Raw genomic sequence first — 24,624 nt, forward strand, 5'->3', positions numbered from 1 at the left:
CCTCTTCGACTTGCACTTCATTATTATTCATAGAATTACAATCATATTTCATTCATTCATATAATTTTTAAATTTTAGTTTCTTAGTCTGACAATGCTTTAATTACGTTTGTTGATATATCTGCTGTATAAAAACATAATGATAACAATATTAGGCAATGGAAGTTAGTGATCGCTATTAATGGACCAAGCTGAAGGCGGGGTCCATTTACAGCCAGCCACCAACCTAGGTGAATGCCAAGCAGTAAAGACCGGCTTCTCTCATTGATGTTGCCATTAATAAATACCTCCAAGGGTAAAGAATATGTGTGTGCTTGCCAATTTTTGTATTCAAGGGCCTTTATTGAAGTTCGCAGAGCCGGTCTTAACTATAATAGCAAAGATTCCCCGCATGACTAGTCTTAGACAATCAGTATACTCTCAGAGGTAAACAACGATAACTAACATTCCTAATGCGAAGGGCGTATATAGGGGTCTACCCCCATTTTCAAGAATTAACATCCCGTACTTTGTCTTTAAGCTTGATACCAGTACACACTGAGAAATATTTGAGTCTGAAACTGGCAAAGGTCTACGTATAAGCTACAATTTGTTAGAAAAATTGCTGGCAATGGGGAACCACATGTTATGTTCTTTGTAGTACGCGACTTTCTTATCATGCCCCAAAATCATACTGCTGTGCATTACGGCCGTGTTGTTGTTCACACGGCGCCATTTGTTGTTGTAAAAGAGTTTTCCCTTCGGGAAGAAGCTTGGGTTGAGAGATCTTACCTCCATGTGAACCGGTTGATCATGAAGAAGCATGTTATTCATCACGTCCTGGTCAGGGGTTCTTTTCTTCTTTTTGTCCCCCTTCATTCGTCGCACCCACTCTCTGACGAACCGAAGGGTACGCTCAGTGGGTTTGAAGTAAGCCAAACCAGCGCAGAATCTGGAGGTCGGATTCCGTTCGGGATAGTTCAGAAGTTCGTCCAGCATGGCCACGTCGAAATCTCCTTGGAAGTACGGAAAAGGGTCGCGGAACCAAAACGTATCCGTGTCGGTGAACATCACCTCCAAGCCTTTCTCGAGGGAGCTTAACAGATACTCCGCTCGCTTGTTTACCAATTCCTTGTACACCTTAGTTCCGAACATAAGCTTCTGTGAGGTCATGAATCCAGAATTGGTCTTCAAAATGTTTAGTCCGGGTTGACCACTACTTATCCCTAGTAAGAATGCGTGAGCTTGGGGATCTTCAGCGATGATGGTTACGTTAGGGCAGACACCGGTTCGTTTAATGCTCTCCAGTAGGTTCAACAGGATGTCCAGATAACCAGTGTTAGTCGTCGTTAACACAATTACACCCGATCTCTTTCTGACATCTTCCACGGTGCAATCTAACAGTCGCGTCGTCGGCGAGGTTGGGGCTGCCGTCCATCGCGTCGGCAGTGCCAACGGTGAGGGCGAGACTCGATCCCACACCTCGGTCTTTTCTCTAGTGAATCTTTTGGTAACCTGTTTCACTCGGCCAACATGAAACCCACAAAGGAAGCAGGCCACCACAACGGCGACCGGAAATGCACATTTCACACGATGAATTTTCATCACTTCGGATGTTGGACTTGCAAACATAAAAGTCAGCAGTTTACAGGCGTCAGTTACAATTTGACGAATCCAACACTCTCTGTACCAGCTCAACATATGACAACTTGATAAGATCGCAGTAATGTTCTCTCCTACTTGACTGTTGTACGGGGAGCCGGTAGCTTATTGGGATGGCATCACAAACCATAAAGTACCATACAGCACGCAATACATTCTTGAGTATAAGGGAAAGACACTTGACAGTGTCATTTCAATCATGTGCGAGTACAGTACCGTCACTCCTCCATTAACTGTTACTCTAAATGCATTTGTCATTCTGAATCACATCAATCAGCTTTCAGGACAAACAATATGTTTATAGTTTTGGGTTTTCTTTAGCTGAACAAAAGACCACGCGACAGGAATTCGGCATAATCACAGGTAGCCTAATCTAAAAGGAATTTGATTCAAAATTAAGGGCATGATGGATGCTGAACCTGAGTAGCAGGAATTTCAAATAATGACACAGGAACAGTAGATCTAAGCTTGGCAAATAATGACTATCGTATAAATTCTCGTGAAAGCAACTCTTCTACCCTATGGACTAAATTCCGAATAAAACAATTTATTTAAAAAAAGGTTGCACACAAAACGGTTTTAGGTGGGTTTTTTCTGTGAAAATAAATATTGAAGTTGTCAATGTATGTATTGAATGAAGCCAATCCGACGAAAATAATGAGATAGCGGTGCATGAGCAATTTAACTGAACATTTCACATGTCATTGTTGGTTGGAAACCCACCAGCCCCCCCCCCCCCCTTCCCACTCAGCATATTTCATGATGCCGGACAAGCCAATGGTAATGTGCGCGGCGAGGAGGGAGCGAATAGGGGATTGCGATAGTTGAGTGTCTAGCACCAAGACTATATATTTTTTTTTTATGTAGTGGGAACGAGTTCGATGTGAATGGGGTATACTATGGTGTTCCGTGTGTCACTCCTTTGGGTTTCATACTATTTGCCAAATAATTATTGCTAAATTCTTCATAAAACGAATTACATGAACTAATAATGTATGGCGCCCTCTTTTTTTGTATACCAGTGGTTACTATCAGCGTTTTTATTTTAAACGGACGTCCTGCTGATACCGAAAAGTAACCTAATACATATTCAGAAGTTCCCATAAATATTTATGAACAGTGATGCGCACGGCTCTTAAAATAGATACGGTCAACACACCAAAGTTCATTATCAAGGTTTCACCCGAAGAGTTAACACAAAAAAGGGAAGAACTTGTATCCACACTTCACAGCGATCGTGTTTGTGCTCTACTCTAAGTAAGTTTATTTGATGTATTCGTTTACGTTTATTTAATTGGGGTGCTATCCGCAACACCATGCCACCAAGAGATAAAGGGGGCAATTTTAAAAACAATAAAGAAACAGTATCTATTCATAGCCTACTGCCTTTGAATCAAGAAACGTACTGGGTTTGCTGTTGCTATATTATTGCTTGTTTAAGGTTTGAGTGGCTGGGGCAGGGTCGATTACCCGTTGGACTTTTCACAACATAGACCGGTCCGCTGTCTCGATCCCATTGACTCGTACTCAATCAAGCCTTTATAGTCTGTCGTGTAGTAAAACTAATTTTTTGACACACCTGAACCTAACCCGTGCATGGTTTTGCCCCTGGGAATGACGGAATGAATTATCTATACCACCTGGATTGCGTGTGATTGCTATCAGTTAGTGAATCCCTCGGTTTGACATTATTTGAGTAAGCTTTGCATGTTGTATTGGCAGAGTTTTGTTAAAACGTCCCAAATGGACTCTTGCATACTTGAGGGTTTGAATTCCCCCAGAGCACATAGTACTAAATTCCATGCATGATTACTATCCAGATTGAGGGTGTGCTATATAGCTGTATTGACATTTAAAACGGCATACACTTCGATACGACCTGTAAATACTGAACAGAAGTTACGCTGTATGTGGCTTGCTTTCAACTAAAATACAAGATTATGAGATGCTTATAATTTATTTTTATATCAACATCCCGTACAGCAAAGTAAAGAACTTATTGATTAACTTGTCTTCTTAGGCTGTCTTTGTTGAAATTGTCCATTTTCTGCAAGCATACAATAAGCAATGGGTTGGTGTGGGTTTTATGTTTGAAGTTGAACTTTATTTGGTTACGCAAAGGGGGTAGGGCCTATCTCTGACCGTGTGGAAGTTTGACAAACCAAGCAATTTTCAACAACCGCTGCAAAACAGCCTTTCAAACGATGTGTTGCCTTAGTAACCTTGCGGAAACAAAAGTCATCAATTGCGCACGGATAATTTTTGTTTCATTTCATGGAGAAATTTGTTTGTCGGTCAAGGTTGAAACTTCAAAGAACTATTTTCTTTACCTTCGCGATGTTTATCTCTTTAACATTATAAATAGCTATCAAAGCCTCTGTTCGCGATACAAATACTTATACAAAAGATGAGTCAAACTCGGGGATTCCCCGGTTATGTACCTCGCAGTGATTGTAGAGTTGTGACAAAACTTGTCCAGCTTTAACTTTCATAACTCTTGGATTTATGTGGAAATTATGACACAAAATGTCAACTTTCCCATGGGATCAGTGCAGTATCTTGCCTGCCAAAATACCCAAAGAATGCACAAGGTCACACTTATTGTAAACAAAGTTCACATGGTCTATATGGCTAATTATAGAACGATTCGTACGTGCCATCCTTTTTGTAACGTATACTGCCAAGACGCTCCAACGAGTCCTATATGGATAAATATAGGACGCTGCGGACGCTTCACAGCGTCGTTTCCAACAAAAATCGTTCCCCGTGCGTTTTCCCCAAACGAGGCAAGGTCCTTTCAAGACGACCACACTGTTTAAAAAATTTTTTTATTTTTGTTATCGAAACCTAAGGACGAGTTTAGGTGTCTGTTTTGTGTTGACCTTGAAAGCTGTTGACAAGCATCAATCTGTAATCATATAAATATTGAATGCATTTTGTACTTGGTCATTATTTCACCATGTGATTATATTCTCCGAGAATGCATTCGTTTGCATCCAATATTTTATGTCGGTTTAATATTTATGTTTTTATCCTCAGCTATAGTTGGCAAAGAAAGTTAAACTGCTAAGATTTGCATTTATATCGTTTATGCTTTAAACCAAGGGGTGAAACATACAGAATAGTTTAAGTTTATTATAAAAAAAAATAGATTAATAATTATAGGCCTATGTTATGTAACTTGACGATTAGGGGAAAAAAGCTTAAATACCTATACGTAAACAATTGCAACCTATCATGTACTCTTAAGAAATATACGTTTTATTAAATTTTTAAAATTGCTTGTTATTCTACCTATATTTTGGTGCAAAATTCCAATGATCTGCAATGGCCTAAAGCGAAACATCTTTAATTCTCATGTCATGCTCTACTGACCGTAGTCCTTCCAAACAACAATTTTGCACCATAGGCACAATTCTACCAAAGTTGTCCCCTGTATGCCGCACTGTATTGACCACCATCGACCTCGCAATCAATACATACATATGCAAGTCATCATCACTGTGTACCTTCATACGGATCACTGGATATTCTCTATTAAGAATATGTTAAGATGTTAACTGAAGTGGATAGAGAATAACATGTACATGACTTGTGTTCACGTGCAGATGACAGGATAACCATGTACATGTACTTAAATGGATAGATAGAACATGAACATCTTTACCTCCCACGTTAAAAAGGAAATTGCCGTTGAGTATTGGGTTTTTATCACGCTCAAAGATGTGGTAGCTCCGCTCATTCAGAGAGCAGTATAAAAACCACTGAGCATAATAATAGCTACGTGAAAATGGGCTTGATGTTCGTTCGTGCTTTTCAACCCGGAAGAACATTCGTGATGTATTCATGTGTAATTTGAAGTCATCGGCTTTACTGCTTTCTCTCTTGAACTATAAATCGGCTTGTGTAAAAGGTAAGTAAGAAGATACATTAAGTGTATACGTTGTTATTTTACCGGTTCAGGTAATATTGTCATGTGTAACCTAGGTTGTTACTCTCTAAATGTAAAGGGGTGAAAAAACACTCTTTGAAGAGCCATATAACGGACAACTCTTTTTTCGAGTGGTCTACCACTCTTTTAGATTGAAGTTTGCATCTTTTGGGGTGATTTTTCACTCTGTCCTGGAGTGAAACCCCTCTAAAAGAGTGAAATAACCACCACTCTTTTTAAAGAGCCATATGACGGACAACTCGAAATGTTAAGAGTGGTGTTTTTCACTCTTTTACATTTAGAGAGTACGTACGGAAGCGTATTGCCGCCACATGAATAAGTACACGATAACATATGGTGTACGAACACGATCAGTCCACAACCTATCGTGTACGTATATGGTAGCCTATCGTGTAAGAACATGGTAACTTAGCGACACGTACATGGTAACTTATTGTATAGGGGCCTACGTATACGATAATAGAGGTATTTTGTTTTATTTATGTGTCGGCAATACGCTTCCGTATAGTTACGGGTAGAAAGATAGCGAGTAAAGTCAGGCCTATATATTTTTAGTTTCAGGAAAGATGAACAATTTGCACCCTTTCCTCAAATGTCCCATACGCTCTAAAAGCATCCAGGTCAAGATTGACTTGACCCAAACCGGGTTCCGTGAGCCTGACTCTGAGTTTTAAGAGTGTAAAGGATCATGTTTGTGAGTTTTGTTCGTGACGACTTTGATCTTTCCTGATTAAATATACTACAAGATCTCTGTAAATTAGCAAGAAGCTACATTAATAGTTATGAATAATACTGGGCAAGTGGAACGGGTTGGCCACAGTTTATTAACCGTACATTATAATAAGCTCTTGAGGCTGCATTTTTTCATTAGGAGTAAAAAACAAAGATGGGTTTCCCAGATTGTTTCGCTGTATAAACCTGTCAGGCTTTAATAATAAAACTTGCCGGGGGCCGATCCAAATTCCTTCCTCCATGATGCAACCCACAATAAGAATTTATTTTTCATATTGTCCGTAACAACAACAGTGGGATATAAGACCTTAAACTTCTAAAAGCTTATGCCATGGTGCTCACACATTTTCGTAAAGAGCAGTGGCTCGCCCCGGTGTTCCTGGTTTGATTGGCAGCATGCTATGCCACGGTGCTGTAAAGGAATAAAAGTATGTCTCATACTTCAATACGTAGCTCCACAACCCAGTATCATTATTACAATTAACCCATTGCAAGAGCATTTCTTTATTCGTCATAAAATCTCAGTATTCCAAAAGTAGACTCTTTCGAAATTTGTCAACAGAATGGCGAGACATCATTTCAGCTTCAGCGGCCGTCACCGACGCCGATGCCACGGTCGAAACCTCGGTCGCTCCGGTACAAGATCTCCATTGAAGGGCGGCATGATCCTCGTCATATTTCTCTGCGTGTTCGGATCCATAATGTTACTGGTCGGGGTGACCATTTTCAGTCTTAACTACGACATCGTGGAAAGCATCGATGTTGAAATAGCGGGAACTATTGCTTTGGTTCTCGGTGTCGTTTTGATGTCGCTTTGCTTGATACTGTACTGCATTGGTCGCCGAAGACGACACCAGCATCATCAGAGCAATGACGTCATTGGGAGTCAAGTGGTAGATGAAGAGATACCACTGGCGTAGAGGCACTGTGCTGGATATTCTGGGGATGAGCGAGGTGAGACGAACGACAGTCGATTACCAATGGTCGTGACTTACATCAGAGAGTGGCATCAAGCCGAGGTCAACCCCAGTCCGTAATCATCTTTCACATGAAAGCTGCCAAATGCCACGTGGACCAATCAAAACACAGGTTTAGAAAGTTTACGTCACTGCCCGTTTATCCAATGAAATCATTGTATCCATTGAAATCGCTGGTTCTGAAAAGCAAGTACATGAACCTGTAGACATAATATACCAGTCTACTTTCTGTCCGTCTAGAGCAGCCATGATGTAGTTTGGTTAGCTTCGAAGTAGAGGCGATTTGGATCTCTCAAAATAATATGTCAAGTATTCAGTGTGGACAATTCTACAACAAGGCAACCTAGCACGGCGACGAGTGGACCACAAAAGTCAATTAGGCCAAACCTCAGAAGTTTGTATCGCCTTTTTTTTTACAACAGCCACAGTCATATATGGATAACTGATAGAGTAAGTTTACTTTAAGTTTGCAGATATTTGTAAACACCTTCAAAAACAGCACTACCCAAAGAGTTAAAACGATCTAACTGGGTGCTACTTCCTATTTTAATTAAAAATTTGTTTTTTAACGGTGAAACTGTTTTACAGAGAGCTAAGATTTGTCTCAACTAAATTCAATCTTAATTGCATAAGCAATGTGTGATGTCATAGAACAAATCACCATGACAACTCATCTCAAGATGAATATGGTGATTTGTGAAATTGGTTTCAAGAGACAATTATATTCGAACTCATTTGCGTTTCAGTGTTGGGGAAAAATGACCAATAGCTGAGCAGATGTCCATGTATTAAACGTTAATAACAAACATTAAAAGAGCCTTTCGTTATTTCATAGAATCGATACAAATTATTCTTTAGGGATTCTTTCCTTAAAGAAGTATGATGGTATAAATGCTGTTCAGACGGAAACAATACACAGGACAGACAGAAACGGACGCTGTACGTTGCAAAAGCACGTCAATCAACGGCAAGTAAGACAAGCTGTAACAACACACCGATCTAAAGGGTTTCTCTGTACGATTAAATGTACTTCTGTTTTTCTTTTCAAAGGTACATTGGCCTATAATAAAGCCTTGCAGCCATACAATGGTCAACTCGTCCACTAGTGAGATTGTCAACTCGTCCAACGCTTTACGATGATACATCAATTACCGTTTGTGATGCATCCCTTTAAACATTTCTCAGTGTCCTCCAATAGACTATGTGCACAAAATAAAAGAATCCTCGTCGAAAACATTTTACTGGCCAATCCAGATTCCTGGTCAGTATTCCTTTAATAATAGGCATGTTGTGCTCTCAACAAGCTGATTATTTTTGTGATTCAGAAGAAAAACAAAAAACACTCGAGACGTAACTATTTTTCTAAAAGAAGAATCACATTCAAAATAAAATCATCCAACCTTTTGAAAAAGTAAAGAAACCACAACAAAAGGAACCACATTCTGAGCCATTGCGGTTAAGGATCGAATCTGAAAAGTTATACCCCCCCCCCCAAAAAAAAAAAGATATTAGTCATCGATTCAATCACAATATTATTTGAAATATTAATTACTTTAATTCGCCTTCATAACAATTTTTCATACACTGGCAATTTTACATTAATCGTGTTGATAAAGCATGGCATTGTGAACCAAAAAAATAATAATGTCGGAAACGTGCTGTACATACTTACACTTATTTAGGAAACTTATTATTCAAATAATCACTTTAATTTACTATTAATCACAAGAAATGTTTTCCATAGATTAGATATTAAGAGACACGTGTTTTAAAAAAGAGAAGATTTAGGGGAAATATTATTGAGCACCCGATGGAGGAACAAGAACACCTATACTTATGGTCGTGTGTGTGTTTGTGTGTTTGTGGGTTTGTTTGTTTGTTTGTTTGTTTGTTTGTTTGTTTGTTTGTTTGTTTGTTTGTTTGTTTGTTGGCTTGATGGCTTGTTGGCTTGTTTGTTTGTTGGCTCGTTTGTTTGGAGGTGTATGTTTGATGGGTTTGGGTCTGTTTGTTAATGTTTGTTTGTTTTTTGGTTTGTTTTTGTTTTTGTTTTTTTGTTGTTTGGTTTGGCTTTTTAGTGTAGCACACAAATAAGTTATTTAGAAAAGTAAGAATATATAAGAGTTGTAAGAGGGTGACTCCGTGAAGTGGCATTGTGTAATATACTTTTTGAAAATATACGAGTGCATTAAAATATTTATGAACATAGTAATGTACAAGGAGCCCATTGTGTTAGGTAGAATGAAACTGTGTTTTTTACATCAAAAACCCCTGCTTTAAAAGAAACGCGAGTTTTATATAATTTTTTTTTGATCACTTGATCAACTCCAAGGAATTACCGACACCTTAATTGTCTTGTTTTCATCATAGAGAAAGGACCCACTGTGGGTCCTTTCTCTATGTTTTCATGAAATGTGTTAACATGAAAGGTACCCGCCTTGAATGGAATTCACAAAAACCCTTACCCTAACGAATCCTCCAAAATCCTCTGCAGTAAATTGTCTGATTTTGGATTGAGGAACTTTTGGCACACAATAATAGTCGCCGCGTATCACTGGGCCAGTTATACAAATCGGTTTACATGGAATGTGATAACATGGAAGATACCCACTTGGAATGGAAGTCACGTTTAACCCCTTACCCTGGAAAATCATCCAGAACCCTATGCAGTAAAGTTGTCTGATTTTGGATTGAGGACTGTAGGCCCAAACCGCGTATCACTGGGCCAGGGGTGGATTTCGCAAAGAGTGTATACTACTCTTGTCTCGGATAATCGTCCTAACTTAGGACTTGTCTTACATTTTTAATAACTTTAAAAAGGTCCTATGAATAGTCCTAAGTTAGGACTATCTTTGTGAATTCGACCCCTGCCATGGTGTACCAATCTTCTCAAAATCAAAAAATGGATATTTGAAGGATTCAGAAGGATATGGTCGCCCGAAGCAAAGGTGTTAGTTTTAAAAGGGTAAAATCAAATGATGGTGGTAATGTAGCATTTCAGACGGAATTGGGTAGGGGTAGCAAACAAAATGGCACATTGAGTTGTTTGTGTATAATAATATAGATTGTATTCTGAGTTAGAAGATCTCTTTAAAATACCGTTTTACGATTAGACATTGCATTATGATGATTACAATTTTTATACAGTTTAAAGTTTGTATTTATAAATATTGATATAAAAATGCCATATGTACATTGGACTCGATCGTTATTACACGAGCACGGCTACTATAAAAGTTGCGGTTACAGCGAGGGACAAACCAAGGGTCCGGTTACAGCGAGGAAAAAAACAAATGGTCCGGTTACAAAGAGGCAAATCACAAAGTCCCTGTTGCTGCGTATATTATAAAATACCACAGACACAGATACGGTTTGAGAGGTCGTTTAGCCGACAGTCGCGATATAACGAAGAATTTTGCAAGGTGTCTCGAATAAAGAGTCGGTCTTTATCTGCAATTAAAAGATTCTTAAATTGACAATAATATAGAAGTGGAGACTTTGGAGCGCTAGGTGGCAGTAGACTTCAGGTAAATTTTCAATGTTTACGTAGTTCAGAGCATGCGTGTATTACCGAGAACAATCGATTTATCTGGTAAGTCTGCTGCCACCTTGCATCCAAAAAGTCAAATAATTTGTTCACTGGAAATACATTTCTTACCACAGAAAAGAAAAAGAAGGAAAAAAAGCAAAATTATAATTATACCACCAAGTAACAATAACTTAAGTTTTACCACGAGGCCTGCAACTTGCCAGAGAACATTTTGTTTGCCGCATGCCAGTTCATCAAGAATATTAAGTATTTCTTAAATATATAATCACATCTTGAATAAATATATAACTACAATTATTATTTTAATATTACAACGAAGACGTTTTGTTTTTGCAAGAAATAAGATTTCAAATTTTAACAAAATTAATATTTAAAGTGAGTTTTTTTACCATTTACATCTGGGTCTCTATATACACGTGTCCTTTTTGCACTTTTAATATCGTTTATTTATGTTTGTTATTATAGTTAATACCAAATACTCCTCAATTTGGCCCAGCAAATATACTGCAATGTTCTAAATAATGTCCCCTGCATGTATCCAAATGTAACATACATAGGTAAAACGTGTCTTACTGTTGACGTCATTTCTACCTCAATTTGATGAAATTTGTTTTGTAGCAGTTTCACACGAGGCATTTTACAGGTGATCAATTCCAGTCAATCTCAAAGAAAAAAAAGCCATTCACATTTGAATGTTCACAAATATTTCTTTGGGATCATGTAAGACATTGAAGAATGCCTCATGTGCTACCTAGTGGTCCTGTAGCATGAACTGTAGATGGTTGCCTCCAGGTTGCCTCCTGTTACAAGGCCCTATATGAAAACCTCTGGATAATTTGAGCCCGAAGTAACGTTGGTGAACTGTAGGGAGGTCTGGAGCAAAGCTGCGCACTGAAAAAGCTGCGCCGTCTTGCGACTTGAAGCCATTATCCGTCCAGCAACAAAAACCGCACTACAACACACAGGGTGCCAGACTTGACTGCACAATTTGTTGTGTTAAAGACCTTTCTTTTGTTGATAAACAAACCGCCTTGGTTGGCATGGTCGGCCGAATGTTAGTAAAACACTCAATCGTAAAAACAGATGTTTCAACAAAATTCCACATTTTCTTTAAATTTTCAATTAAATAAAATACCTAGCATGATAAGTTGCTTTGTTTTAAACAAAATCAACAAATTTTGTTACATTATTACCAAAAATAGCGATCCGAATTCTTGATTTGCATATATGGCTTTCTATAGTTTTTCAATGTGAGTTGGCCAAAAGTCGGGCTGTGACGTTGCAAAAGAAAGGTACCGTCTATAATTAAGACTGAAAATGACGCCCATGGCAACCACAAACCGACATAGGACTGGTCCCTGCACGCGCACGTCGCAACTCTCTCAACACACAGCTGTTGGAGGTACCATCTTATTCCGTTTCTGGCTGCCGTAGCCTGAACATCTGACGTCACATTTCGAGGTTCATGAATTACGCTAGAGATTTGCTGATGAGCCCATGTGCACAATCACCTTTGAACTCGCTCCTTTTCACATGGCTTTCTTGAGATCGCAGTTAAATCCGACGTACATGTGTTTACATAAAAACAAATTATGTCATTTTTACTTGCAGATACTAGGACAGGGGACCAGTCTACCATACACATTAATCCATAAACAGTAGATGGCGGCTGTCTTGTGAGACAGTTGAAGAGGGAAGCATGCAGGAACCTTCCTGTGACGTCAAAATTATACTAAAGTGATACTGGAAGTCCTTCAGTGCCGGCCGTGGAAGGAGGGCAACTAGCTGTATGCTGACTGGCAAAACTGGACTGGTATGCAGCCGATGCACACATCTTGGGCGGATGAGTTCACACAACCTTTCGGAACCTGTTTGGGTGGTCCTGCTATGTTCTATTATATTCCTTTTCTCTTGTGGGGTCTAGGTTGAACACAGAATTTCCTTGTATATAACTCACAAGGGGGCGCTCACGTCAGCCCACACTTTGTACTGTTACTCCGTTGTGCTAATGTGATGCTTTCATCACTGTTGTGGCGGCCAATTGTGCTTATTACAGTGGAAAGACACATCTAGCAGGCATCTTGTATATGATGATGTACAATAAAGCAGATTATGTGAAATTTCCTTGCTGCACTTTTTACATTGCTGTATAACGGGAAGGTCTCTCAATCAATATCCACATTGAAGTTCACGAATAACTTAATAACAGGTGGTGCGTGGCATTGATACATTGCGGTATAATATATATTGTATGTATAGCTCTTTTATGGACGTGTATGGGTTATTGGTACGGCATAAATGGGACTGTCGCCGTTTGTGACAGTCACACTTGTCGCATGTTCATTCAAAGGCGACTCGTCCTGAAGCGGCTCGGAGTTGAAATACCCGCCATCCTCTTGAATGACGTCATGGTTGCTGTTATTGTTCACATTATACGGGCGGTTTCCAATGAGGACAATGCCATTGTTTTTGATTTTCTTATTGTCATTGTTGTTCTGCGGGGCTGTGTGTCCATTCTGGAAGCCGGATTGGTACGGTATGGTGTCGTACTCGCCCTCCAGCTCGGGCGTTGCGATCAGAAACACCCCAGAGTCACTGGAGGCTGGGGATGCCAGCTTCGTTGGAGAGCGCTTACCGCCCGGAACGACCTCGCTGTTTGCAGGGTCCGTTTTACCGCTTTTAGTTTTGCTGCTGGACCGGCTGAAGAACAGCTTTGATTTGGAAGGTTTCTTGCTGGGCTGTTGGGCCTCCTCGGCTGATATTTGGCGGGAAGCTAAGCTGTTGATCGTCTGCTTCCTGGCAGGATTGGCCTTGATTGGCCGCTCCAAGTTCTCCTTGGCTGCTTTCTGCAAGTTGTGTAAATGCAATGTCAGTTTGGTGAACTGATAAGTAAATTTCAACATTATACTTTTTAGTGTTCAGGACTATATAAGTTCAGATTGTGTCAGGGATTTTTTCGAAAAAATGATAATGTTGTAATGAAAACTAAGATATATATTTTCTAAACTCATGAGTCAGCAGATGTCATCACTTCAAATTCTAACATGAATGTCTGAAGTATTGACATAATGTTTACGTCTACGATACAAAAACCCAAAACAAAACAACCAAACAAAAACCTTAGCAACAAACACCACAACACCCTCAACACACAAACAAACAAGCAAACACTCCCATCTCTCCCACCCCCCCCCAAAAAAAAAAAAAACAGACAGACAGACAAACGGAAAGGGAGTACTTACCTTGTATTCAATACTGAACTGGATGAAATTCTTAAAGAAATCGCTTGGTTCCATTTCCTTGTGTTTTACGCCAAACGATGTACACAGATGCCTATAAGCATCTTCCATGATCTTAAACCGCTCCGAGAGGTCGTACACTGTGTCGAAAGCATTCTTGTAGAATTCCTGCGGAGAGAGTATAAATGTAGAAAACGTTGAGTCATGGCATCAATTGACGAGATATACATAAATAAAGAATACACTTTGAAACAAATCCAGCCTGGGTCAGAGCTGATCCGGATGGCAGTTTCAATGGTAGATTTCACAAAGACAGCCATTGGGACTCGTCCTAGGAGCTATAGGACTAAACTAGAGGCTAGTCCTAAGATTGGACGAGTAACTCGCCACATTCCATGCTCGTCCTAACTGCATGTATAGTATTAAAGGCAGTGGACACTATTGGTAATTACTCAAAATAATTATTATCATAAATCCTTTCTTGATTACGAGTAATGGGGAGAGGTTGGTAGTATAAGACATTGTGAGAAACGGCTTCCATGAAGTGGAGTAGTTTTCGAGAAAGAAGTAATTTTTCACGAATTTGATTTCGAGACCCCAGATTTAGAATTTATGGTCTCGAAATCCAGCATCTGAAAGCACACAACTTCGTTTGAACATGGTGCGACAATTAAATGTGTTTTTTCTTTCATTAGTATTTCGCAACTTCGACGACCGATTGAGCTCAAATTTTCACAGGTTTGTTAATTTATGCATACGCTGAGATACACCAACTGTGAAGACTAGTCGTTGACAATATTACCAATAGTGTCCGGTTTTTTTAACACTTTGCGAACTTCCACTCCGGGGACCTGACACATTTCTGGGCCAGCATGGTACAACTAACTCAATTTCAACGGTTAATCCAAAGCCTATCTATGGTTTAGTACAAGGCACCTCGAATGTTGTTATTTTTAAATTTCATTAACCAGAATGAAACCACATAGTAAACCACCGCTTTAACGAATAATCGGCTGTACCAAACGCGACATCTGGCTCTCAATGTGTGCACAAAACGTAGCGAACATTTTGCCACAACATGTGCGTGCCCGAGGCCATTTTGTTTTAGATGACGAAACAGGAGTCAATCCAGACTAACTGCACATAGCATTACTTAAAGGAACTGGGTACCTTTGGTATTTGTCAAAGACCAGTGTTTTCACGTGGTGAGTCAACTGGTTATCGACGTTGCAAGAGAATACCGAAAGAAAAAACACCCTGGTTGCGAAATCGTGTGCTTTCGTATGTCTAAAATGGCCTTAGGCATCAAGTATTTTAGTTTAGTTTATTTGAGTGAAAAAATACCTGTTTCTCAAAAACTTTACTTCAGAGGGAGCCATTTCTCACTATGTTTTATACTATCAACAGCTCCCCATTGCTCGTGATCAAGTTTTTACTTATTTTGAGTTATTAATTACCATTAACGGTGTCCAGTGCCTTTAACTACCTTAAAACCTCTGTACCAGAGTGTCTCACGTGATTTATGTTTAGATTTGTGTTTATGTGATTTATGTAAAAGCTCTTTAATAAATTTCCCTGTGCGATTTTGAAACCCACTTCTTACTTCAATGATGGAGTTGTTTTGCTGTCGGTCTCGTTCTGATTTGGCAAGATCTAAGCCTTTCCGTAAGCCGTGGATGTCCATCGTCAACGATTCCAAAGATGCTATTAAAAATTAATACAAATAAAGTTTAAAACATGGTTTTAACGAAGAGTTGTTTATGCTACTGTTCTATTCCTATAGCTCTAACAATAACATTTGTATTTGAATAGGGAACCTTCTAAGTATAACGACAAAATACCCTAAAATTAATTAATTAAAATGTAGGCCTATAAAAAGTGTTAAGGTTTAAGTTGAAATTAATCATGGTGTTTTCCTACGGCTGTAACTAAAATACTTGTTTTAATTTATTATAAAAAAATTATAATTAAAGCAATTCGAAGATATAAACTTAAAGCATGAACAATCCTTGGGTATTAATTAAAACTGATTGACAACTTTGATTGAACCTTAATCAGAACTAGTTAGTTGAGAGGCTGACTGAAAAGGCAAATAGTTAAGTGTTGATTTAAGGGGTGAATTAATGCATAACTTTAGTTAAACCGTAGTGTGATCATTTCAACCAGAGCTAGTTTTTATGGGGGGGGGGGGGGGGGGGGTAATCAGGAAATTATAAATAACCAGTAAAACATAGATATTCACATAAAAAACCAAAACACAGTCGTCTACGTCATTAGAATTGACAAAGACGTTCAAATCACTCAAATTCAAAACACTTTTAGAGTCAATAACACACATCAGATAAAACATTATAGTAAAATGCAAAGATATATTAAGAAAAATAATGAGTAGAAAGGGTAGATGGCAGTAGCTTTCGATCCAAACCGGACCTTCTTCAGAGGCATGAACAAGTACAAACAAATATTCATCCATTTATATTTAAAAAAAAGAAGAAGAGGGAAATGGGATTAGGAGTAGGATCCAGAAAAACTGGGAAATTAAAGCCAATCAAAGTGTCTATTTAAGAAACAATTGGTGGCTATGAATCAATAGGAGCGGAGTGGTGAGGACAAGGTGTTCAGTATAAAAGTAAGGATAAATATAACAACAAAGTATAAAAAAGAGAAACAGAAATATAAAAACAAAATTTATATCAAAGGATCCGAGCAATCGGAAAAGGAAAACAACAATATTTGTGTCAAATACAAGTTAGTTTCAATAGAACACATCCAATTAAAGCATGATGATAAAATACAAGGACAGACTAGAACATTAAGGAGCACGGTGATGTGCATCATTGCAAACAACAAAGAATCATGGACAATTAATAACATCAAACATATCAACACAACAATAAGATTCCATGTTTAAAAATGCACAGATAGTTAAAGACATTTAAATGCAACAATTTTATCAATCATACAATAATGAATCTTTGGCCGGCAAAAGACAATTGTGTCCACAAGTTAATAATAACATATGATGAATAATGATGATAAAATGCAAAGAAAGATATAGAAACATTTATTATTATGAAGCAAAATGTACGTCATTCAAGAAAAATGGACCGGCAAAAGATATACAAATATTAACACAACAATAAGATACCATGTTTCAAAATGCAAAGAGCGATACAAAAATTTAAAGCAACATTTATGTGATAATATACAATAGTGAATCTTAGGCTGGCCATGAGAACAAATGTAAAAACCACTGTGCCCACAAGTCAATATAACATAAATTATGATGAAAAAATGCAAAGAAATCAAAATTGGCATCATTAGAAGCAATACAGAATCATGGGCCGGCAGCAAGTTATACAAACAATATCAAAACAATAAGACACCGAGGTTAAAGCAAGACATGCCACCATAGGCCTCATTAAGTTGATAAAGACTCAACAATTTGCTAAGCCTTGCTTAGCTGAGACATGTTAACACTATGCACTTTGAAAAACACGTTCATTCGCCACTGTACTGATAATTGCTTCAAGCAAAATTTTCAGTAGTGTTTTTTATTTCGAGATTGTAAAGAATTTACAGTGATGTAATACTTACATGTTTTGACATTCTCAAGAGCAAGATCGTCATACCAGTTGTGGATATCCGGATAGCATCTTCGGATCGTCTCGGCAAGATAGTTGAGGAAGTTATGGGAGCGGTCTGCCGCCTTCACAAATGTTAACTGCAGACACAGAGAAGAAAGTCGAAGTGATGACACTTAGCGAGAATTTGATAAAGAATGGCCCTAAGAAGTTACGTGCAACAGTGGCCACTCAATTCAAAAATTAAACTCTCACATAACTCCTTCCTTTATGCATCTGTTCACAATACAAATAAAACAGTCAAGGAAACCCGTCCATCCTACATAAAAACACATTTCTAAACAATATCCAATACTTATCCATAGTTATTGGACTCCATTATTCAATTATGGAATGTTGCGGCAGTTAACATGGCAAAATATAGCATGACACGTGACGCGCTTCCCACCAATTAAAAGATCTCTCTACAGGGTGTCTCAAAAAAAAGGTAATCCTACTTTAAAGGGTTTTTATGGCCAGACTATTATGTTTACCAGCAGAAAGTATGGCATCATCTTAAAGCTGAAACCTTGTGCTTTCCAATGATACATTTGGTTACATTCCAGGGTCATGCAACAGAGAGCACCATTGTCTTGAAAATGTGGTGCAAAAATGCAGTTGGTTCACTTTTAAACCCTTGTCATTCTGGCCTCTAGACAGAGTGTAAACCTCAGGTTGTCACAATGGTTCAGCTAACGGCAGAACAGAGAACATTTGTGGTCAAGAAATGGTATGCAACCAGAACTTTTTGCAGGCTACACAGGATGAATTTGGAGAAGCATTCCCAGATCGAGAACCACCAGCAAAGAAACAATCTGGGCCAATGTGAGAAAGTATGAAGCACATCAGGAACCAACCTCAATCGCAACAAAGGAAGTTCAAGAAGGCCAAGGACAGCGAGATCTCAGGAAAAAATCGCTATCCTACGACAGCAACTGATTGACCACCCACGGGAGACAAGTGCAAGACGGAATGGTGTTGGACTGAGCCACACCACTTTTAATCGGATCACTCATCTGGACCTTCACTTCCATCTGTTCCACATCTTCACATCCGTCATGAACTTCTGCTTCCTGATCTTGCAAGAAGACATACTTTCTGTGAGTGGCTTCTTGAGCGGTGTGAGAGAGATCCCAGCAAACTTCTCTGGTTTCATACCTTTTCTTGGCCACTCTGCTGTTATTAGCTGAACCGTTTGTTAAACCCGAGGTTTACACTCTGTCTGAAGGCCAAAATGACATGGGTTCAAAAGTGAACCAACTGCATTTTTGCACCACATTTTCAAGACAATGGTGCTCGCTGATGCGTGACCCTTGAATGTAACCAAATGTATCATTGGAAAGCACAAGTTTTCAGCTTTAAGATGATGCCATGCCTTCTGCTGGTAAACATAATAGTCTGGCCATAAAAACCCTTTAAAGTAGGATTACCTTTTTTTTGAGACACCCTGTATGTGGTATAAATTATAGTAACTGATATGTTGGTGCATCTTGCTTTATTATAACTTCTTTGCTAATTCTTTTCAGGGCACCCAGGGAGAACTGATAGGGTTACCCTGGTTGAACAGGATGAAATAAGCAAATAAGTAAATAAATGACAGATAAAAATTGTAACTCACTCTGTCTAATGTGGCCAGTTTAAAACCACTGGCTGTACCTCTACGACTGCTGTTCATGTAGTTACCAAAAGCCAATATGATCTGCAAAGGGACATTATGCAAGCAACAATGAACAGACTGTAAGAAACTTACAAATAATTTTGTTGTGGTGATAAGTTTAAAAAGGTAAAAGTTGTAAGGTAAGTTTTAAAATGAGTCATTATATTTTATTTCATTTTTTTGTTGGTTTCGTAGGTGAAGATATAAATGTACACTAGCAAAACAATCAGAAACACACAAATTAACCAACAGTTAAACAAAAAGGTAGCACGCCCGATGGATTTAAAAGTAAGTTAACTACCAGGCAAAGTTGCTCTCCTGATTCTGCAATTTATATTAAGAAGAAGACACACATTAAAGGTATTACAAATATAGTATCATGGATATGAGAAAAACACACAAGATTTTACAGTGCAAACACATCTTTAGAATTATGTAGATCACAATATTCACGAAACTACAGGGCCCAGGTGATACAATATTCAACAAAAAAGCCAATCACTAGAGTTATTAGTTCAATTCATTCAATTAAATTCAATTCAATGAGGATTATTATTTAAAGTATCACAAAAATACACGACAGAAGTTATAAAGACTTACGTTGGCGTGTTTAGTTCAAAGTTGCTTTGGATTTTTTCACGCCATCTCTCATATTATCAATAATTTTACTGTAGTAAATCTTTTTTTTTTATAAGAACAAAGAAATCTTAAAACAAACCTCAAATAACTTCTTAAGCTTCTTGCTTTTGACGATGCTTTCAGCTGCAGTAACAATGGCGGCCATATCCTGAATATATCAAACAGAAAATACTTTCATGACACACTTTAAAAAATGTTTTTCTTGAAGACGAGCAGAGTTAACTATTGGAAACATCGAGACACAACGGCTCTTTTCAGCGCCGAAACTCATTTCACAATGTATCAACACGATGTTGCACTTTTTATTTATTAATCTTGAAGATGACCAGAGTATACTGTTCGAAACGTCGAGACCACAGCAGTTCTTCTACGAGAGATTTATGAACGGCTGTATGGCTTCACTAATATAGTCAATTCTTTAGGCCATGGCACATGAGGTAATTTACAGACAACCAGTTCCAGGCAATCTCTAAGTAGAAAGTCCACTCACATTTCAATTCCACCTATCTGTTTTGTGGATCGTAAGACACTGTTCGAACCAAACTGGCCCTGTAGCATGCACTGCAGTTGGTTGTCTCCAAGTTGCCTGCAAAAGTTGCCTCATGTGACAAGATTCTTATATAAGGCCACGCCTCTTTGCCTCATTGCCATAACAATAGACAATGATCCTTACCGGTTGGAGTGAAACAATGAGCTCATTGTAGATTCCCATGAAGGCCATTAGACGTAGCTTAGACTCGTACCGGTCAACTCGAGCCATCTGAACATTCAACAAAATTATACAATATTAAAAGTGATGTTATTACAATGCAACGCCAATTAATCCGTAAAGAGTCATTGCTACAGTATCCTTAACATTTTTTAAAGAAACTGTCCGATACGTTTGTTTTCAAGGGAGCATAAAATAAGAGGAAGTTAAACTGACAAAATTTCGTCACAAAAGTTGTTCATGATTTGTTTTTTTCTCATATTTTTAAACAATTATCTTTAATATTTCAAATTTGGTAGTTGTATAGTGTAATTTTTAAAGTACATTAATTTTTATTGCGAGAAGAGGAAGCCCGGGAAGTGCAAAAGTGAACAAGAAATTACACAATAAAATAGATGTGCACAAATAAATACAAACATTATTTTCCATAACCCTATTACGTTGAAGTGAAATGATTCTCAAAGTGCTTTATGCAATTGAAAGCTGCTGTACTTCTAATATAACCAAGTAATTACCAAACTTATACCTTCCCTTAAAGTGGCACTCATCTCACGAATTAATTTCCGATTCCGTTTTTATTTTTATTAGTTATTAATTTTGAATTTATAAGTCTGTAAATATATCTAAATGTTATGTCCCTCCTAACAAATGTAACATAAAAAAGATTGCGCTACAGAAGAGCTGGTAATATTATTATTACCTGAAACATAAATTGCTCAGCTTCACCCATTCCATCGTAGTCGTCAGCGTGTTTGGCAAGTGACTTTAACTACAAAAGCGCAATGAAAGAATATGACAACACACATCAAAGAAATGTTAACAGGATTTTGCTTGTAAGAATGGTCTTAGCTCAATAAGTTGAGTGATAACCACCTACCCAAGTCATGTCAGAGTAAAGTAAAAGGTTTTAAAGCATATCGTGTATATCTAGGTCTGTATAGAAAACAAACTAGTTAAAAATTGTGCAATGTTGTAAACACCGTGTTGGTGTGATCACCTAATTGTGGTCGAAAGTATCAATCTAACACCAGATAGGACTTGAAGTCTAGGTTTGGTCTTCTACATTTCTCATTAAGAATTACAAAGTATTAATTACTATAATAATTCAATTTCGGGATTTAAATGTGTTTCGATATCTACCTATTTATATATTTTATCCATAATTAGTTTATATTTTTGTTATTTAATTTCAATATTTATTTATCTATTATTATTATTATTATTATTATTATTATTATTGTTATTGTTATTGTTATTGTTATTGTTATTGTTATTGTTGTTGTTGTTGTTGTTGTTGTTGTTGTTGTTGTTGTTGTTGTTGTTGTTGTTGTTGTTGTTGTTGTTGTTGTTGTTGTTGTTGTTGTTGTTGTTGTTGTTGTTGTTGTTGTTGTTGTTGTTGTTGTTGTTGTTGTTGTTGTTGTTGTTGTTGTTGTTGTTGTTGTTGTTGTTGTTGTTGTTGTTGTTGTTGTTGTTGTTGTTGTTGTTGTTGTTGTTGTTGTTGTTGTTGTTGTTGTTGTTGTTGTTGTTGTTGTTGTTGTTGTTGTTGTTGTTGTTGTTGTTGTTGTTGTTGTTGTTGTTGTTGTTGTTGTTGTTGTTGTTGTTGTTGTTGTTGTTGTTGTTGTTGTTGTTGTTGTTATTATTATTATTATTATTATTATTATTATTATTATTATTATTATTATTATTATTATTATTATTATTATTATTTTTTTTTTTTTTTTTTTTTTTGGGGGGGGGCTTTATTCAAGGAAAATACCAACAGTTAACATGGCAGTGGCCAGGGGTTGTCATTAATGTTTTCCTACTAAGGGCCTACCTCTTCTTTAGAAGGGAGGAACTTAAGAAGGAGCTCAGCGAACTCGCCGGGTACCAGGCTGATGTCACACTTATCGATGCCCTCCTTCACTTGTTTTGTTGACAAACCGATTCGTCGCTTCGTAATAACTGTATGAATGAAACAGTAGTTGAATAATTGTTTAACTGCTATTTTTAAGACAATCTTTTCCAGTATTCCTATTTCAACAATACTACATTGACAGCAAAAGCAATTTGTGGAGCTTGATAAAAATGGTAATGGTAATTATTATGTCGAACATACTTTGCTTTCATTTCATTTCATTTTATTTTCTAGACAATGCACATCTCTGATTATCATGACATGCCATTGCTATTAATTATCACAAATAGTACAAGTAATACAATGTTTAATAAGGAAGTCAATGTTCGGTTGGCGGTAAAATCATATCTAATTATCCACTGCTGTAGAGAATGATGAATTTGAGAGACCAGGTAGTTATGAATAGAACTACATGGTCAAGCAAACTGAACATCAATTATAGAAAACCGTGCAACGCCTCAGAAGTAATTCTGAAATCAGTATTTTAGACTTACAGGTAGTTGCTATTGGCATACAAACTTACTTGTTAACGAGCAATGGAGTGTTATTGATAGTATAAAACACGGTGAGAAACGGCTCCCACTGAAAGAAGTATTTTCTCACTCAAATAATAAAACACTTCAGGCCTGAAGCCATTTTTCGGCATCTGGAAGCACACAGGTTTGTGCTACACTGGTGTTTTTTCTCTAAATATTTTCATGCAATTTCGATGACCAATTGAGTCAAATTTTCGCAGATTTATTATTTTATGCATATTATGTTGGTATACATCAAGTGAGAATACTGGCCGTTGACAAATACATAAGGTGTCCAGTGCCTTTAAGTGATCAGGTAGCTAACATATGGAGCTGTTTATTTTGACGGAAATGAATCTATCTACCTAAATTCCTTGCTCGATTTGTCTCAATAACCGTGATCTTCTCAGCTAGTCTCTCCTGCAGCCGTCTAACTCTGTCCATGGCTTCAGTGTTAAGCTTTATTTGTCGAAGGCGGAAGTTATGCTCAAAGTCGCTGAAGTCTAGTTCTGTCAATACTCTTTCATCGTCGATGTGCTGAAGATAATGATAATTTAAGAAGAAAAGAAAACAGTTTATTTATAACTTCAGTGCAAAACAAATAGTTAATGGCCTGGCATTTCGACCCTAGCAGGGTCTTTCTCGAAGGCTAAATGACAACAAAGCAGTAATGAACCGTAATTTCAGTGATAAGAGATTGTATGATTTTCTAGTTGGATATAATTGTTAGTCAGTTTGTATATGGCGATAGTTCTGTGGTGGTTGCAGAAAAGAGACATTATGATTAATGCAAACATAATTATTCTCTCAAAATTGTTTGGCTAAAAGAGACCAAACGAACAAGTGGTCGACTTTCTACACAACATGAGTTGTCAGTATAACCATAGTGAATTGTATTGTATCATCTCACTTTGCTTAGCAATTAAAAGTGATTTACATTGAAGATCAACGTTTGATATTAATTACAGATAATAACTATTACCTTGAATATAGTGTTGGTGATAGGATGCAGCGTGACCCAATTCAGCATCGGTAATGGCGCGTTGGAAATTATTCTCTTTTTCCTTCTTGATTCTAGAAAGCAAAACAAAAATAGAGCATCTCGAAGTGACTATTGTTTCAAAAGAACGAATTTGGGGATTCAGTCGCTATACATTTGTTTACGGAGCTCTTGAAGTGCCATCCAATTATGTTGAGATCCTGACATAATTTTCTCGATAATGGTAACATCTTAAACGTGAAAGGTGACGACATCCTGTGATGATTTACCAGGGGATGACGACATATTGAAAGTATGATGTTGTCTTCATAATATATTCAATTCAATTCTGCATCAAAACTCATTCACTGGAAACCACAACATGGATGCAGGAAACATGGTAGACCCAAACTGACCTACTGGAGAAAGCAGAGCTATAGGCAGCTAGCAATGCAGGACAGAACCCTTATTATCATGTTGCAGCCATCTTGAGTTTTCCCCGTTGACATCAATGTAAC

The 24,624-nt window shown here is 37.7% G+C and overlaps 1 protein-coding gene and 1 pseudogene across 3 annotated transcripts in view; both read right to left on the reverse strand.

Moving 5' to 3' along the window:
- Window positions 1-346: 346 nt before the first annotated feature.
- Window positions 347-1,770, reverse strand: LOC139944536 (uncharacterized; annotated as a pseudogene).
- Window positions 1,771-8,809: 7,039 nt separating this feature from the next.
- Window positions 8,810-24,624, reverse strand: part of LOC139944062 (formin-like protein 3) — a 78,353-nt gene continuing 62,538 nt past the window's right edge. Inside the window, exons 16-26 of one of the 3 annotated variants that reach the window (XM_071941015.1) lie at window positions 24,110-24,201; window positions 23,493-23,664; window positions 22,532-22,659; window positions 21,416-21,484; window positions 20,680-20,766; window positions 20,086-20,154; window positions 19,329-19,409; window positions 17,685-17,811; window positions 15,691-15,791; window positions 14,091-14,255; window positions 8,810-13,694 (exon numbers count right to left, since the gene is read on the reverse strand). In XM_071941015.1, the coding sequence (XP_071797116.1) occupies window positions 13,113-13,694; window positions 14,091-14,255; window positions 15,691-15,791; window positions 17,685-17,811; window positions 19,329-19,409; window positions 20,086-20,154; window positions 20,680-20,766; window positions 21,416-21,484; window positions 22,532-22,659; window positions 23,493-23,664; window positions 24,110-24,201 (1,673 nt within the window). In that variant the 3' untranslated portion in view covers window positions 8,810-13,112. The remainder of the gene's footprint in view (window positions 13,695-14,090; window positions 14,256-15,690; window positions 15,792-17,684; window positions 17,812-19,328; window positions 19,410-20,085; window positions 20,155-20,679; window positions 20,767-21,415; window positions 21,485-22,531; window positions 22,660-23,492; window positions 23,665-24,109; window positions 24,202-24,624) is intronic. The other 2 variants (XM_071941016.1, XM_071941017.1) reach the window with 2 other exon arrangements.

The sequence above is a fragment of the Asterias amurensis genome, chromosome 11 (assembly GCF_032118995.1).
Source record: "Asterias amurensis chromosome 11, ASM3211899v1".
NCBI lineage: Eukaryota > Metazoa > Echinodermata > Asteroidea > Forcipulatida > Asteriidae > Asterias > Asterias amurensis.